Source organism: Anastrepha obliqua, chromosome 3 (assembly GCF_027943255.1).
Source record: "Anastrepha obliqua isolate idAnaObli1 chromosome 3, idAnaObli1_1.0, whole genome shotgun sequence".
NCBI classification, from domain to species: domain Eukaryota; kingdom Metazoa; phylum Arthropoda; class Insecta; order Diptera; family Tephritidae; genus Anastrepha; species Anastrepha obliqua.
The window spans coordinates 45,337,924-45,355,399 of record NC_072894.1 but is presented as its reverse complement, the minus strand read 5'-3'; the positions used below and the strand labels follow the sequence as shown (position 1 = coordinate 45,355,399).

General features: G+C 36.4%; 2 protein-coding genes, 1 non-coding gene and 2 pseudogenes across 3 annotated transcripts; 1 reads left to right on the top strand and 4 right to left on the bottom strand.

Annotated features, from left to right (window-relative positions):
- Positions 1-5,949: 5,949 nt before the first annotated feature.
- Positions 5,950-6,134, bottom strand: LOC129243210 (U2 spliceosomal RNA; annotated as a pseudogene).
- A 613-nt stretch (positions 6,135-6,747) lies between these two features.
- LOC129243163 (U2 spliceosomal RNA) lies at positions 6,748-6,933 on the bottom strand (annotated as a pseudogene).
- A 241-nt stretch (positions 6,934-7,174) lies between these two features.
- On the bottom strand, positions 7,175-7,367 carry LOC129243332 (U2 spliceosomal RNA). The gene has a single exon (XR_008582299.1). It is a non-coding gene; the product is annotated as a U2 spliceosomal RNA (small nuclear RNA).
- A 4,508-nt stretch (positions 7,368-11,875) lies between these two features.
- Positions 11,876-17,315, bottom strand: LOC129241796 (PH domain-containing protein DDB_G0287875-like). Its single transcript, XM_054878305.1, has 6 exons — positions 17,083-17,315; positions 16,874-17,018; positions 16,511-16,573; positions 14,486-14,563; positions 12,439-13,685; positions 11,876-12,375 (listed from the first exon to the last, which is right to left on the bottom strand). The coding sequence occupies exons 1-6, from the start codon at positions 17,275-17,277 to the stop codon at positions 12,136-12,138; spliced, it is 1,968 nt and encodes a 655-aa protein (XP_054734280.1). The 5' UTR covers positions 17,278-17,315; the 3' UTR covers positions 11,876-12,135.
- LOC129241797 (uncharacterized) lies at positions 14,453-16,409 on the top strand. Its single transcript, XM_054878306.1, has one exon. It carries the CDS (start codon positions 14,604-14,606, stop codon positions 16,287-16,289), a length of 1,686 nt encoding a protein of 561 aa, XP_054734281.1. The 5' UTR covers positions 14,453-14,603; the 3' UTR covers positions 16,290-16,409.
- Positions 17,316-17,476: the final 161 nt, after the last annotated feature.

The window sequence follows — 17,476 nt, the reverse complement described above, 5'->3', positions numbered from 1 at the left end:
TGTGACCATTCGCCCAGCGAATTTCATTAATTTTATGTTTCTCTTATATTTTTCGATACGCACTTTGTCTAACTTTATCATGATTTGTTTTGTGATTCCAATTTCCTTAACACTTTATCATTTTCATTCCTGCTTTATTAAAGTTTTTGTTTCGTTTTTTTTTTTTTAGGTATTTAAAGTACCTTACTTAATTTTTTTTAATTTTCATTACAAGAGATATAACAAAGACACCAATAACATTTACATAGAACACAAAAATACATAGAGAGCAGACAAAAATATTAAAGTATAGAAGAAGAACAAGAGACTTTTTTGATGGCAGTTAATATCCAAACTTACAGAACTTTTACAGGGTGTATCACTTATTTATCATACCGACAAAAATTACACGCGGAAAGTGTAGCCTTACACGGCCACTTCTGTTCACGGACACGTTTTCTGTAAACTGATTCGAATTTTCCGCCTTTAAGCATGGCAAACCATAGAGAAAGCAGCCACGTCGTCGCAACAACACCAACTCGTTCAAAGGATGCATTAGAGAGCTAGCTTTTCCAAGCAACACCCGCACAATGTAAGTGTATGCTTTCGACACATGCTATGTAGTATTGGTGTATAGAATACATATAATGGGGCCTGTACATGTGTGTGCGTGTATGTTACCATCACTGTCGCTACCCCTATTAACATTTCCTTTTACAAGTGCCGTTTGCTGAATGAGCATGGAGCGAAGTGTTTGACTACCAACATTAAAAGAGCCATAAAGCGCTCCTCGCTCAGCACAACAATGTACACACATTGTTTATAGATATGTATATGTATATTCATTCACTTTCGCTCTCAACAAATGTTCGAAATAGCCGAAAGGCAAAGTAATAAGGACTTTGCGAGTATTTTTTGATGTGTGAATGTGTGTACGCTTGTTTATATTGTATTTTATATCATTTGTTTTGTGGTTGTCATTTGATAAAAGGATCGGTGCAAAGGATTTATATGAAGAAAGTGCGAATATGGATACATATACATACTATTATTACACTCACGCCGTGGACGAGGGGAAGAAAGTAAAGAGAAGAAAACAAGTAGGGAAGCGCTAAATTCTGTCCGGACCTTGTATCAAGGTAAGCGTACAATTTATTATAATACATAAAATTTAAGAATAAAAATTGGTCGTCATAGATATCCCGTTAACTTTTTTGATGTTTCCTTTTGCTCGTGTTTGCTCGTAATGCATATTATTACGTTGTAGCGCAGTTTTCTTTCAATCATACTTCTTTTCCTGATTGGCGCGATAAGCCGCATAGGTTTTGGCTAAGTTTAACAGAGTGCGTCAGTCGTTTCTTTTTGGTGCTAACTGGCGCTAGTTGGACAAACCAAGTGAAGCCAAGTCCTTCTCCATCTAATCTTTCGAACGCAGAAGAGGCCTTCCTCTATCTCTGCTATCACCAGCTGGTACCGCATCGAATATTTTCCGAGCCGGAGCGTTTGTATCCATTCGGATGACAAAAGCCAGCCAACGAAGCCGCTGGATTTTTATTCGATACGTTTTGTCCATGTCGCAGTAAAGCTCATACAGTTCATTGTTCCATCGCCTACGATACTCGCCATCACCAACATGCAAAGGTCCAAAAATCTTCTGCAGAACATTTCTCTCAAACGCAGAATCTTTCTCTCACCATCTGCGCCATACGTTAGGACTGGCATGATGAGAGCCTGATACTTATAGGTCTTAGTTTTGTTCATCGAGAGAGGACTTTACTACTCATTTGCCTACTTAGTCCAAAGTGGGACTTGTTGGTAAGAGAAATTCTCCGTTGGATTTCAAGGCTGGCATTATTATCGGGGTTAATACGGGTTCCTAGATAAACGAAATCTCTTTAAAAAAAGTACTAAGGCAGGTTTGCCTTTCGCAAATGCCCATAGAAGCAAAGATATAAAATTTTGTATAAGAATACTTTTTACGAACTAGAATGAATGGCTGATGCTCATGGGAGACTTTAGTTCATCGTGAAAAAACCAAGACTTCAATCGCCGGTACACAACAAAGAGTGTAAAGCACGGTGGGGGTAGCTGGAATGTTTGGACATCATTTTCTTGGAATGGAGTTGGACCTTTGGGAGAATAAATGGCTATACGTATAACTTTGCTTATCTTGATATTCTCAAAAATACGATTAATATTATTAATATTAATTAATACGATAATGACCCCGAGTCCTGAAACATTTGCTTTCTAAAGAAAAAAATGCACTTCTGATTGGGAAGCACAAAGCCCCGGCCTTAAGGTTAAAGTTGGGGAAAAAATTTAAAAATGCCAATGAAGTATGGCAAGGAGTACAGGAAGCGTGGAACTCTATTCCCCGAAATTGTACTTCGCATGTGTGAAGCAGTTTTGCCTAATAATAGATACCCAACGAAATACTAATCAGGTAAGAAATGAATAAAAAAAGTTAACCAATTTGAAATAATTAATTGTGTGCGTTTTTTTTCATCCAATTCAAAATGTGAAAATTCTGATTTTTAGAACTCCATATAATTGTACATAGCGCACTTTTATTTATTTAGTGTTTTTTTTCTGATAATACTGAAGTAAAAGAATAACTGTTGTACTAGGTCATCCAGTGAAATAAATCTATCTCGTTTTCTTTACGCTGTTATATATGTACAACCATTATGTGAACGGAATTGTAATACACTTTTGCACAGGTCCGTGCCGATATAATACTCGTATGTCGGTTGCAATTCTTCGAACCAACCTTTGAAATAGAAAGTAGTTGTTAAATGTTAACATGATTCTCATTCTCAAAACATTGTTGTCAAGATTAAAATTAAAAAATGCTGTACATCTTTGGCAAATTTCCGGCGCAGAGCTAGCTCATTTCTGGGAGCACTGTCTGGCTGGAAATATTCATTCCGAGAGCTATCTAATCTCTTTATGGACTTCTATGCCATTTTCTACAGTTCCCGTCACTATAAGTATCTTCATAATTATTTTTTCTAGCAGGATACAGCTTCCAGAGTTGGCCATCTTTTTGAATACTGCTTCGAATTCCGCACTAGTTTCGCAACATCCCATCCATTCTCTTCCGCACCTGTCCCTCAACATCTGTTTTTGCTATTAAAATGGGGGATCAGCTTGCAGTTCAAATTGTACACTTTCTTATGACAATAATTAAATTTTTTTTTAAGATATTAAATAAAGTTGCCCACATAATCGCGACTAAACTACAATTAGCGATTCACTTCCAAAACTCTTCACTAAAATTTTCACTTACCGGTGTGCATAAAAAAAAACTATACAATGATTTTTGCGAACTGGCGCGAGTTAATGGCATTTGTCATGACTAACATACTCCAATTAAAATCAAATTTATGCAAATGTAGTTTTTATGAACAATTTTTTAAGTCACTATATATCAGAAATTTTAAATTCTTTTTTATGGGATGATATTTTCAAATATTTGATTTCGACTTGACAACAGCTTAATTCGATAACAAAATTAGCCATCACACTAGATTGATCTACATCAAGAGCGTAAGCTGAAATTCTCTTCCACAGAGGAGAAAATCAACGATTGTAAAAACCGGTAGAAGAAACATATGAGCTTAGTTTGTGCTGTTTGTTCTGCTGTCCAAAGGAATTACCATACATTTATTTTATATGTCCAAGTTGTTTGCTGTTAAATTTTTCATTTTATCGTTCCTGACTATAAACTGCAAATTTCAAACCGGCATAAACATACAAGATCAGGTTCCACAAAACATAAATTTGTTGTCTTATGCTTTGGCTAAAATTTCTCCAGTACAAAGTGAACGTCGTTCTTGCATCGAACTGTCACCCTGATCTCTCAATTTTTGTGTTGTGGATAATTTGTTGTCATTAACGGACGCCAATAGGAATAGGAATAGGAATAACTATTACAAATTTTTGTGTTGTCGGACACGAATCTTGCAGAATCTTTCCAATCTTTCAACCTACTCCTGTGTCAAAAACTGAGACCTTACAAAATTATTATTATTTTTTTTTTAAAGAGCAAGAACTGTACTCCTCAATTTTCTACCATTGCCAATTGTCCAAGCATTTGTTGGCAAGAGAAATTCTCCGTTGAATTCTAAGCTCGATACTATTAACGGTAGTAATGCTGGTTTTCAAGTAAACCAAAGCTTTAATACTTCTAAATTATAATTATCAGGAGTTACTTGGGCACCGCGGCGCGAGTGCGCAAACTTTTTGTTGGATATCAGACGATTCTTCATCTCGCCCTCGTTTACCTCCAGACCCACTTTAGAAAAGTTATTTTCTGATTTCGTCGCTGATTATCCAATCTTAATCAACTTGAACGACGCGGTTTAAAATAGTGCTTCACAATTTAAAGACAGGTTTGGTAAGCAAGGGATCAAACAGTTGGTAAATTCAGTTTGACGGCAAGCCTCAACAAAACGAAGTGAGACACTTCACCGGAAACCAGAACACCGTAGTATGTAGTAGTCAGTACAAGTATAGGAAATTTCATAATCTATTGAAGCCAATAATTCTGGCGAAAGTCTGAGCGGAGAAGGTCGATAGAGTATTTAAAGCTCACAGCTATCAGCTTAACCAGTAAAAGGGATAGGGGATAGATAGGGATAGATTCCTGTGGAAATATCATACCGATTCCAATTTAAGTGGAATAGATATGTAATGTTAAAAATTAAGAACCTTAATAAAACTCCAATAAAATATTATAATATACAATATAATATTATACTTTCGATTAAAAACTTTTTTTGTTTTTGTTAATTTCCAATTTTAAATAATGTTTTAAAACTAACACTTTAAAAAATCAAACCCACTTGACTAACCATAAAACCGTTTTTTAAATTATTTCCTTTACTGTGCTTATGACCACATTTGTTGCACTGTGCGCCGTGCCAACTCATTTCAATTGCAATTATTTTAAGTCGGACACTTGATGATGTAGCACATCGACAGCGACAATAGTTATGAGCGCCGGTATTTGCTGAAACGCATACGCTCAGAGAACGAAAGTCAAATAAGCGATAGCAATACGCCTGCGCGCTCACTTTGCACTTCACATTCAACTGTCTATGCAACAATACCAATAGCATTTATGGGTGACACCCATACACATGTGCATACATACATACATATAATGTGATTAAATGATGTACACCCTGTATTCTTCACTGTTCGCATGCTCCTGCCGTTTTTTATCAGCGAAAAATTATGATAAAGACAACGCCATTTAACAAGGCCACATACAAATTGAGTTGTTGTTATTGTAGTTGGTGGTTGTCTACGTACGGTCTGTTGCAAGCTGAACAAATCGTGTCCGTATGTGTAGTACTGTTGACTGTTTCGTTGACCGGTAAATTATAAATGGGTTAGCAAACGTAATTGCTTATACATACTTACCTATGGCATTGCATATATACAGTGGCTGTCAACAATATTAAGTGGACAAACTAGCTTTATTAGCTCAATTCCCTATGTTTCGCTGTTTATTTTCAGATATAGAAAATTAGCGATTAATTTCAAAAATACTATAGTTGTGCTATAAAAGAAAAACAAAAAAAAATACCAGTCTAACGGTTAGACTTGATAGAAGTGAAACCTTCCGTAAAACAAACTGAGAGAGAATAAGACGAAAGCAGCATTAGGAGCGGGATAATTATAGGTTCATTATAATATTGCTATAAAGTTCATATTTTATTTTCTTCATTTTATCATTATTCATCCTCAATGTTTTCAATTTCAACAAATGATACGAGTGGCTTATGATAGATAAAATATGATACAAATGCTTTGGTTTCGATGTTGTCAAAAAAAATACCCAAACGGACCGAAGAAACAGACTTACAAATTTCTTCCATTTTCGTCTACTTGTATTCATATAAAAATTTATGTCTCTTCCCACCAAAGCTAAATGTATTAGTATATTTCTTCTTGTATTTATTCAAGGCTGAAATCCCGGCGGTACTGCAATACCGGGTCAACCCGTGGCAGAGGTGGAGAGCAAGCCCCTAAAACACTCCGCCCATTTCCAAAAATCAGTTTAACGTTTGTTGTCCTCCGATGGAGGATCTATCAGATGTTAAGCTGATAACCGCACTACCTAGTCAATAGATTTAAATAATAAACCTAATAAACCTTTTGAGAATTACACTCTCACAAAAATTAATGTACGAAATGTTTATACCGATTCACTTAAACTGACTTTCAGTATCTAAACCAGTGCTGTCCAAAATGAAAAATGTGAGTGTATAAGTGAGAACGAGAGAATGGGAGCAGCCCAGTGGGAAATTTAAACCAAAATAAATAAATATTGGATTGGAGTAGAAAATTTTTGTGGGAGGAATCGAAATGCCTTTTGATATTATATCTATAGCTTCCTTTGAACGACTTGTAACATAAAAGGCATTGCAAGTCGCCAAAGGCATTTTCTAGCATAAAAAAGTTCTCACAGGGCATTGTATTGCATACATTAAGCGTCGCGGACAAACGTGGTGTTTATTCGTTGCTGGTTTGCTAACGACTGAACGATGGAGAGTAAGAATACGTGTCATCAATTGATGTATGGGATGGACTGCACTGATCTAAACCAAAAAACTGTTTTCAATAAATAATCAGAAATGTCCTACAATGCAAATTTCAAAAAAAAAAAATTCCATTTTCGTCTACATATATTCATATAAAAATTTATGGCTCTTCCCACCAAAGCTAAATGTATTAGTATATTTTTTCTTGTATTTATTCAAAGCCGAAATCCCGGCGGTACTGCAATACCGGGTCAACCCGTGGCAGAGAAGGAGCAAGCCCCTAAAACTCTCCGCCCATTTCCAAAAATCAGTTTAACATTTGTTGTCCTCCGATGGAGGATCTATCAGATGTTAAGCTGATAGGAACAAATACCACACTACCTACTTCAATAGATTTTCTAATAAACCTTTTGAGAATTTACACGCTCACTAAAATTAATGTACGAAATATTTATACCGATTCACTTAAACTGACTTTCAGTATCTAAACCAAAAAACTGTTTTCAATAAATAATCAGAAATGTCCTACAATGCAAATTTCAAAAAACAAAAATTCCATTTTCGTCTACATGTATTCATATAAAAATTTATGGCTCTTCCCACCAAAGCTAAATGTATTAGTATATTTTTTCTTGTATTTATTCAAAGCCGAAATCCCGGCGGTACTGCAATACCGGGTCAACCCGTGGCAGAGAAGGAGCAAGCCCCTAAAACACTCCGCCCATTTCCAAAAATCAGTTTAACATTTGTTGTCCTCCGATGGAGGATCTATCAGATGTTAAGCTGATAAGAACAGATATCACACTACCTAGTCAATACATTTTAAATAATAAACCTAATAAAACTTTTGAGAATTACACGCTCACAAAAATTATTTATATCAACATATAATATAACGCTTCGTAACTAAATAACTTTTAGGCCAGCGACGACAGCATGGTGCGGTAGCCGAGCGGCTAGCAATGTGAACTTCCGATCCAAAATCCTTGGTTCGAATCACAAAAAAAAATAAAAGTTATTTTTATTTAGTTCGTCGCTACTTTTATATCAACATATAATATAACGCTTCGTAGCCAAGTTGGTCGCTTTTTTCGTTTCACTTTTCCTCAAATCACTCCCAACGATTCTAAAGAAGTTTTCACTTCAAAAATGTTATTCATAACTTGAAACAAGAGTTCGATAACATCCACCACTATAAAATCGCTGAAGTTTTTGCAAAACTGGGCATCAGCAGCAAACTGACCAATTTGGTTATGGCCACCCAGGCAAACACTACCGAAAAAGTAGTAATCCAGCAATCTATCTCGCTTCCCTTTGACATTTTCTGTGAAGTCCAACTAGGCGACTCTCTCTACAACCGTTTTCAACTTGTTACTGTATTATTATATTAGGGATGAGGTAAAATTTGGCAATCTCTGGCCGATATGCCGATGAGTTCACGATAAACGTACGAAATAAGAAAACTACCTGCCCGCACTTTTTTCAACATCGAGAAAGGTGCTGAAACTGTAGAACCCAAAATAAATGCAGATGAAACTAAATATCTGAAGATTTCGCGCAAGGTGGAGAGAAGACATGGTAATTGGCACTTAGCGATTCAAGGGCGTACAATCGTTTAAGTATCTGAGCGTCACGATAAAAAACGACAACATCTCACACGACACAATACGAAGCAGGATTGTGGCAGGAAACAAAGCATTTCGCTCATACCAAACTATTAAAATCTAAACTTCTAACGAGAGATAGCAAAGTACATATGTACGTATATACTAGTCAATAATATACGACTGCAAGATGGTATCTAACGAATACGCTACAATGAAGAATTGTTGGTGCTATGTAATGCCGAGGATATCGTAAAATACGTCAAGTCCCAATAACTATGATGGTTGGTTACGCGCTTTAGAGATGACCGCCTCCGGAAATCAATCGTGTCATACGTCGTAACGCCTAAATCACAAGACGTCTAAAACTACCAGGCAACCCTTGAGCAAATTTACTGGGTGTTAAAAATTGGAGATGCATGGAAACGAATCGTAAAACGCCTCTCCCTCTAGACCCAACCTGTCGAAACAGCAAGTTTCCAGGGCCTACTGTTAGATGAGCTCGACGAAGACGTTCGGTGCTTTACATTATACGGACAGGATTTAGTATTGCTGCTACAATCCGTAATCCTTTTAACGCTTTTTAATCTGGCATGACAGTCCTTAGCAAAATCGATTTAATTGCTGCTATTAAATAGGTTCTCATAAAAACATCTGTGGGTCGAAGGCATCATCAGACTCTAGGCCAGACTTCAGGTCTAGGTCCAATGGAATTTGAGCCGAGGATTTCAGACGGCATTCTCGGCGAGTACTGAGTTTGCACTAGTCATTTCTAATATGTGTTACCTTTGCATTTCAGGAATAACTTTATTTCTGTCATCAAAGCTACAAATCAGTCCCTAATTCATCGAGTAAAGCTTTCAATTGTCGATGGTTTAACGACCGTCCCGGAAAGAAATTCACAATACAATACCATAACATGGTTTCGTATGGATTTCATACAATTATCTGGATGCTCTTAACAGGTCCCAACAAGTCTTTGTATCGGTATATTCTTTTCAGCAATCCTATTTTTCACTATGTTGTATAGGTCTTGCCCTCGCGTAAGAATTTTCGAAGCCAATTGTTTAGCAGTGCTTCCTTAGCACAAAAATCACCAAAAACCATTCTGATGAACGGTAGAACAATCAATAACATCTATCGAATCCTCCATTTGTAGCAAAAACGTGCACAGTTTTTACAGGAATTCTATTAATAGTCTTCTAGGAAAGACAACTTTGCAAGGCCCGAAACTCTCGAACAGCGGTTTGTCCATAGTTAATATTCTGTCCATCTATAGGGCAAGGCATTCACAGATGAAATGGAAGATTGTTTCTTTTTTCTCCGATTGTTGTTGTTGTTGTAGTAGAAGCAGCATAAGCATTCCCCATACTTACATACGGGGAATGCTGCTGGAGTGACAGTCCTTGGCCTGATATAAATCCGGGTCGTTTCGGTAAAGTAGAACCGACTGTCGTGGAAACGCCTTTTTCTCCGGTCGTTTACAACTGTGACAGTGTGCGTTGCGAGGGATGCCCATTTTGGCTGCTTGTTCTCCGACAGACCAAAAGCCAGTTATGACTGCCCTTAGTCTCCAGGCGCTCCGTCGTTTCATGTTTATCAATGTTGAAGAGTGCTTAAGGTTGTAGGTTGGCCATAACTTTCTGCTAATTTTGCACGTCATCTGGTGTTTCCATCTACAATCCGCGATTCGGAGGTATTTTAGGGAAATGTATTCTTGACAACATCTTATGGTGTTAATACCGATTCTGCCAGATCGTTATTCATGGCAGATCCCCCTCTTGCCCGTTCATCTGCTTTTTCGTTACCTTCAATGCGCCGATGTCCCCGGACCAAGATTAAGGTAACTTTATGGTTTTCACTCAAGGTGGTAAAGTAGGAATAGCCTTCCCTACAGAGCAAAATTTTTTTCAGAATGGGCGAGTTGTACAGTCGCGATTCTGTTTGTTCTGTGTGCCTCAGACATGCTTATAACGCCTGTACCGCTCATCTGCAAAAGCTTGCTGTTGAATCTCTTGCTTGTCACTTTTACCTCAAGGACTGTAGCGACTGGTTCAATAAAAAACAGTCTGCTCTACGTTACCCGAATGACCGGGACTATATCCAGCCAAGGACTTACATATCGACAACAACAAAAACAAAGGGGCTAAACTTCATCAAACTATTTAAAATTTATTAATGATTTCTTGAACAGCCAAATATTATATAATAAATATTCATAAGAACTGTCGAAACATTTTTTGTTCACGCTATTTACATACAAGTACATATGTATGTATGCGTTTATTAGATTTTCAGCGACGTACATTTGTAACTGTTATGCGTAGAGCCAAATGGAATTTAAATGAATTCCGGAAGTTGTGGGGCAAAGTACGCAGTACGAAGTGTGTCTTTCAAACTTCACTTTGGCAATGTCGCAACATTTTGGTTCAAGTTTACGTGACATTGTTTTGCTAAGTATTTTTAAATTTCACTTAAATTTGCGCTTGGCACGAAATATTCAAATTTTTGTGCGTTTTACTTTTATAGTTTTTAATACGAAAGTAGTAATGGTTTTCCATATATCTACCTAAAGGCGAAAAATGATTAACAACAAAACGAATGCAAGAAATGTTGAGGTAGAGGCAATCACAAAATTGAAGAAAATTATTGCCATGGTATAATTTTTGTGTTGTTCTACCGTTATAGTCGAGGTGGGGGTGAAATACTTGCATAGATTTTGCCTGAACACGCAAAAAACAATTGAAAGCTTTTCATTTTTTGGGTTTTTATTAAATGAATCGATTTTGTATTATATAATTATGGATTACTGTATGTATGTATTTTCTAACAGATCTATATATGTATACACATATATATATATACTAGTGTATTTGTGGTGAAAATATTACTATTATGCCATAGATCATTAAATACATTCATTTTTATAATTACTAACAGTGGCGAGTAGGCGAATGGGTTGGTGCGTGATTACCATTGGGAAGTGCACAGGTTCGAAACCACGGGCACTAAACACCAATTCATAGGAACCGATTTTTTAATAGTGGTCGCTCCTCGGCAGACGCCTTCGTCCAAGGCGTACACCACAAACAAATAGGAGGAAGAGCTCGGTGAATATTTACAATGTTTTTCGAGTTTTCTTTGAGATTTTTTAATGGTGTTCATTCTTATACCAAAACTATATAAATCAAGCTTTCAAACTTTGTACAATATTTAGAAAAATTCAACAAATTTCCATCCAAATCTGAATTTTTAGAAAAATTACGAGTTTCCAGTTTTGTTTGTTATTTTATGTTATTGAATTTTGGGTATAATAGCGTGCAAGTTCCAGAAGGCTAGAGAATCGCTTAAATAAAACTATTAACTGTAATTATTTTTAACTTTTTTCTTAAAACGGTCTGCCCAATTTTCTTCTCCAAGAAATTCATTTATATATGGCATAAAGTGCAAAAAGGCGTAAGAAAAAAATATTATGAAAAATTTCAGCGATATTTTAGCCGCTTAAAACTTTCACTTATTTTACTAAAATTTCTTGAGCTGTTGCTGGGTAATAACAGATTGAAAAGTTCAAAATTTAGATAGAGATTTGAAAATTTTTCTAAATTTTTTCTTTTCATTTATATAGTTTCATTCAAGGCGCATTCATCAAAGCTAGTGGCACCAACAACAATGTTCTGTACGTTTGATTGTCAAAACAAAGTATTGGGAAACTAGAAAACAAATAATGAATTCGCCTTGTTTCATTCTGAGTTTACAACCACATGGACACGGCGAAAGAAAAAAAAGCAAATCAGCTGATTTACCAACACTACCTTTAATAGATTCGCCTTGGTTTCATTTATATAGTTTTGGCAAAATGAACAGTAATTACAAACCAAATAAATAAAAAAATTCTAGCTCGAGTAACATTGTAAATTTCAAAAAAAGTAGCATGCACTCAGCTGTGCTCGCCACTGTATATATTCTACTTCTACATTTTCTATTCTAGGCACCTACTACTGTTTTTTACGCTGCCGCATTGCCAGCAACTCTTTGTATTGCTCAATAGAGCCATCTTCGTGTTTGGAAGCGAAACTTGTACTCGATTTCTCCTTTACCTCAGACACTTTTTCGCGTTCCGAATCTTTTTTGGAGCGTTTGGACTTCTTGATATTATCACGTACACGTTTGCCTAGACGAGAGGTCGCCAAAACTTTACTCACTTTCGAACTCTTCAAATAGCGCGAATGCCATGACTATGAAAAAAAATTACAAAATAAAACCAAAAACTAAATTGTATGCTCATACTAAGTACTAACCTCTGAACTCTTTTTGTCACGTTCTTCTTCCTCACTAGAATCCAACGATATGACATCTGCATCTGGCTCCTCGCTGACATTATTTTTTTTCCTTTTGGGTGAAGTCGCAAATGACGATTTTGTGTTTGTATCTTCTTCCAGATGTTCAATCATTTCCTCCTCAAGATCACCACCTTCAAGTGATATGACATCATCATTTCTATCGTCCTCATCTTCGAGATTGAGTCCCATGTTTGCGGCCTCTGCTTTTGGCAATACGGTAGCCGATGATGCAGCTGCTGGATCAGTTGTAGCTATTAATGGATCTTCTTGAGGCATTTTTTCAACTTCCACGGCTCTATTGTTGTCTGGCTTATTAGTTTCCACAGTGCCATCCTCGGTACCAACAATTTCTTTCGGGCTCATGCCTGGCTTCGTATTATCAGTGGGTACAGTAGTGGTAGATGACACACCGATATTCATTTCATTATCGCCTTTTTCTTCGTCATTTTCAACTGGATTGTCGACTAATTCGCCTTCCTCTGGTTCAGTTATCTTACGTTGTCTTGAAGGTTTTTCGGTTTCAGGAGATTTCGGGGTACAGTCTTTCTTACCGGTATCTTCTTTCTTATTCATAGATTCAGATTGCATGGTTTTCTTTTTCCCCTTATGATCATGCTCTCCGTCGGAGCTATCACTGATTAGCAACGTTTCAGGTTCCGGTATTATTGGTATAACATCTGGTGTTGGCGAACGGGACTTCGTCTCTTTTTTCACCTCTTTTGTCGTGCTCACCAATGAGGCGGCATCCGTCTCATTGGTTTTAGATTTATTTTGAGTTTCGCTAATAACAGAATCTGATCCATTATTCTTAGAGCGATAATTTCTCTTCAACTTATTTGGTCTAGTTGTCTGGGGCTCATTTTCTTTAACCTTTGCTTTCGCATTGGAAGTTCTGGACGTGCCAGCAGCAGAGCTGGAAATCCCTTTACTTACTTTCGCAGTAACTTGCAGGCGTCCTTGCGAGGTGGAGGATGGTTGCGTCTTTTCTATCTCTTTACTTTTCTCGCTGGATTTGCGCCGGCGTTTGTGTTTATGCTCTTTAGACACTGCTCCGCTAGAGGAGTTTTGGTTGTTTTTTTTCTCAATATTCTCAGCATCCGAGTCTACTTCAATCTTTGTCACTGGCTCGAGTGCCAGTTGGGAGCGAATGGCACGCGCACGTGCTTGCAATTCTAGTAGCTCCAATACACTTATCTGTCCATTATCTGCAATGAATGTTGGAAATATGTTACAGATTTTGCGTAATAAATTATATTTAGTACTTAGAAACTAATGATAAAAAAACTTTTTTGATTAAATAATTAAAAAATAGGTTTTTTTTTTCTAATCAAACAGTGTCATCGTTGGGATTGACCGACACAATGTGGGGTTCACACAATAAATGTTCCGCAAGCAAAGGTACCCCGTATGTAATTTACCACCTCTTCGGCCTTCGCACAACACTCCTTTCGTCCCACCCTGTTGAAACTGCCTTTCCTGGGACTACCGTTAGATAAGAGTGTCTACGGGGATAGGCGATTTCACCTCACCACAAATAACAACAAGAGGGAGCTCGAGTATTTTAACCTGGAAAAGCGTTTTTCTCGAAGCACAATTTTTTGCATTTGCTACCATCATAACGTGAAAACTATGTAGCGAGCATTGTAAAAAATTGATCGGTAACGAGCCCCGCCTAAATTGTTATAACTGGATGAACTTTGTTAAAAATTACAATTTTATTGTAATACTTTTGAAAGATTCTAGTTTTAAATGTGTATAATATTTAAAGTACCGTTTCATTTTTTTCTAGATGGCGTGAGCAATAGCTATGGTGGTAGCCTATTTTATAATTTGTTCTTCCTCACTGTACTTCCTTTTGCTAAAAATATTTTTTATAGTGTACCATGAAAGATTTACATATTCATGCATTCACTTGAATTCGATTTCTATTCAGTTTTTTGTCATTATTTGTTTGTCATTATTGTTATAATTATTATATAATTTTCTCATAAATTTTGGTACTTACTTTCATCTTTTTCGGTTGAACTTTTTGTGGGTTTTTTGACACCAGTTTTACTATCAGATCCGCTGGCCTTTTTCTTTTCTAAAAATATAAATGAAAGTTTTAGTTTAATGCCATAATAATGGAATACAACAACGATAACGACAATCTGGACGCTGTTCCGTCAATGGAGGGCGAAGAAGATGACAATGAACGCGATTTCAAAGTGCTCTTGAGTGATAACCAAAGCCTGATGAAACGTTTGCAAGAGTTTAAGAAAGCATGCGATGAACATGAAAAACATGCACGTAAACGTTGCAAACGTCGCTACTACAATCTTGGCCTAATGGCGCGCATTGTTATGGAAACTACCGACGATGAGCTAAACAGTCTATTGAAAAATGGTGTGCGCACATTTCTTATCGATACAGTGACTAGCAGACGTAACGAATTCGAACAGATCCTTATACGTACAAAAACCATAGTTGATCAATTCCAAGAAAAGGAGCCAAAATTTCAACTTCCAATCGGAATAGCATTACAATTTCAGGGTGACTGCTGTCGAATAGGACGTTTACGTAACAATTGCTCGGTTTTGTTACATCGTAGTGATGTTATGTCATTAACACTGGACGAATCCTACCGCTATTGCAGTTATCGGGAGATTGCTTATGTAATAAATTTAAAGTATTACTTCAAAACATTAAAACTGGGCGATATAATATCAATCGGCAATGAAGTGAAGGGAAAAATTGTGAAAAAACTTAAGAACAACGTGGCAGTGATAATTGAAGATGCCGGCATAATTAATTCATACGAATATATCGAGATACCAAATCAGTGCTATACATTGTCAGACGAAACGTTTCCCGACATCTTTATGGACGATTTGCAACTGGCGATGCAGGCAAAAGCTGACTTCCTTGTATTGCCGCGCGTTCGTTGCAAGCCATTCCTTCGTGCTTTGCGTCAAAGTCTCAAGGATGATTTTGATTTTAAACTGATTGGCACAATAGATCTAGAATTCATTAGTTCAAAGATGCTCGACTTAATGGGGACCGTTAAGCTACTTGATTATGTTTGGATACAAGATATGTTTAGTGCTACTGCTTCATTACAAAACCAAATATTTACCAATTTAATACCTTTGGCGAAATGTTTAAAAAAGCCTATTATAGGCACAATACCGCTGGAGCGTTGTAGCGACTTTAAACGATTTGAAAACCATGATTTTCTTTGGCGTATAGATACAATATTTATACAAAAGAGTACTTGGTGTAACAAATACCCACTGATCGTAAAGAAATTGTTGCCGCTAAAGGATTTTCACAGGGCTGTAGTTGAGAATACAGCGGCTTTAAAGAGTATTTTATCTTCATATCAAAGCATAGTTAATTTCATCATACGTACGATCAGTTCAGTAGAATGTCAAGCGATAGTAATGCACAGTAAATGCGAAACTGCTGCTGTGGCACTGGGGCGTGTGGAAATTTACTGCCCCGTTTTTATGATGTTGCCCTTTGATGATATTGAGGAAAATGAATTTCAATGTAAACTGAAATTGGCCAAGGCACTGAACATGCGGCGTAATTTGCGAGGAATTATGTATTCAAAGGAAATGAATGAGGGTAATCTCAGCCCTATCGAATATGGCATCGAGTACGGACGTAGTACTGGCTTACTGGAAACTGGTGATTTTGTAATTACATTGGATGTTTGTAAGGAAGATGAAGATGGCATACACTTTGGTATTAATGAAGATGTTGTCATACTGCGCGCTTTCTATTTACAACCAGCTCCGATTGCTGAAAAATTCATGTACTCTTAAACGAGAAAACTCACAGTAGCAGTAATATATGTATGTAATTTTTAATATTTATTATGGAAATTGTTTATGAATTTCAGCCAAATTCGGTATTCAAATTTGTAAATTGCTATAAATTATAAAGCTAAGAATTTTAACTAAAAGTAAATACATAATATATATAAATATAGCGTTTCCAAAACTAGAAAAAACAATACTCAAGGAAGCATAATGTTTTAACTTACTTGCATTGGAGGATGCACCTTCTATTTCACTGTCTGAAGAGATCTCCTCAAGTGAGATGTGTTCTATAATATAGATTTAGTTATAAAGCGAAACAAAAATTGGAATAAGTAAAGTATGCGCACAGTTTCACTAAAAACAAAAACCAAAATGTGATTCGATAAAAGTATTTATGCTGATTGCAAAGGCTTTGTGAGAAATTAAAGTTTTTAAAAAGCGTAAGAGGTATCTTTGAATTACAATATCACCTCCACTTTAAGTTTTCGCAAAAAATGTTAGTTCCGTTGTATTCAGCATAATACCATTCCATCGAAAAGATGTGTATTCTTTATTTATACCCAAAAACTTAACTTTTTTCAACTCACCTTCTTGGTGCTCGACATCGGAATCGCCGGATGACTCTGTGTCTGTTGGACATTTTGTGGCATTTATTATGGACAGTAATCGTTTTGTAGATATACCCAGCAATTCGTTCAAACAGTGCTCTTCAATTTCATCCATACCTTTGCTCTGAATATATTTGAGATAAGTTTGGTAAATATGTACCTAAGTAAGCAAAAGCAAAAGCAAATACCTTGAGAAAATCCGGAGCCAAGTTTGTAATAGTTTTTGGTTTAAGTGAGCCAAAGACTTGTTTGACCAATTCAAGTCGATCATCTATGTAGTGCGACATTGGATGAAGAGAGCGATCTTCTTCGGTTTTTTCTTTTTTAATTTTGATCGGTTTGGGTATTTTGCCCGTCTTTACTTTTTTCTTCGTTTTATGCATTTTAAATAAAATATTTTGATTTATTACCAACAAATAAATACACTAAAATTCCCGCAATGAGTATTCTACAGATTTTAGTCAGCTGTTGACACATTAGAAAAAAAGATGAACATAAACCCTTAAACAGAATTACAGCGGATAGCGAGCCAAACATTTCATAGCATAAATTGCGGCGGGGCGAATTTCTTGTCATAAATTA

Coding starts and splice junctions, on each gene's coding strand:
- LOC129241797 (XM_054878306.1), top strand. CDS start 14,604: ATGGAATACAACAACGATAACGACAATCTGGACGCTGTTCCGTCAATG.
- LOC129241796 (XM_054878305.1), bottom strand. CDS start 17,277: ATGCATAAAACGAAGAAAAAAGTAAAGACGGGCAAAATACCCAAACCG. Junction 17,019..17,082: donor TGGCTCCGGATTTTCTCAAG/GTATTTGCTTTT, acceptor AAATATATTCAG/AGCAAAGGTATGGATGAAAT. Junction 14,564..16,510: donor AGGTGCATCCTCCAATGCAA/GTAAGTTAAAAC, acceptor TTATATTTTTAG/AAAAGAAAAAGGCCAGCGGA.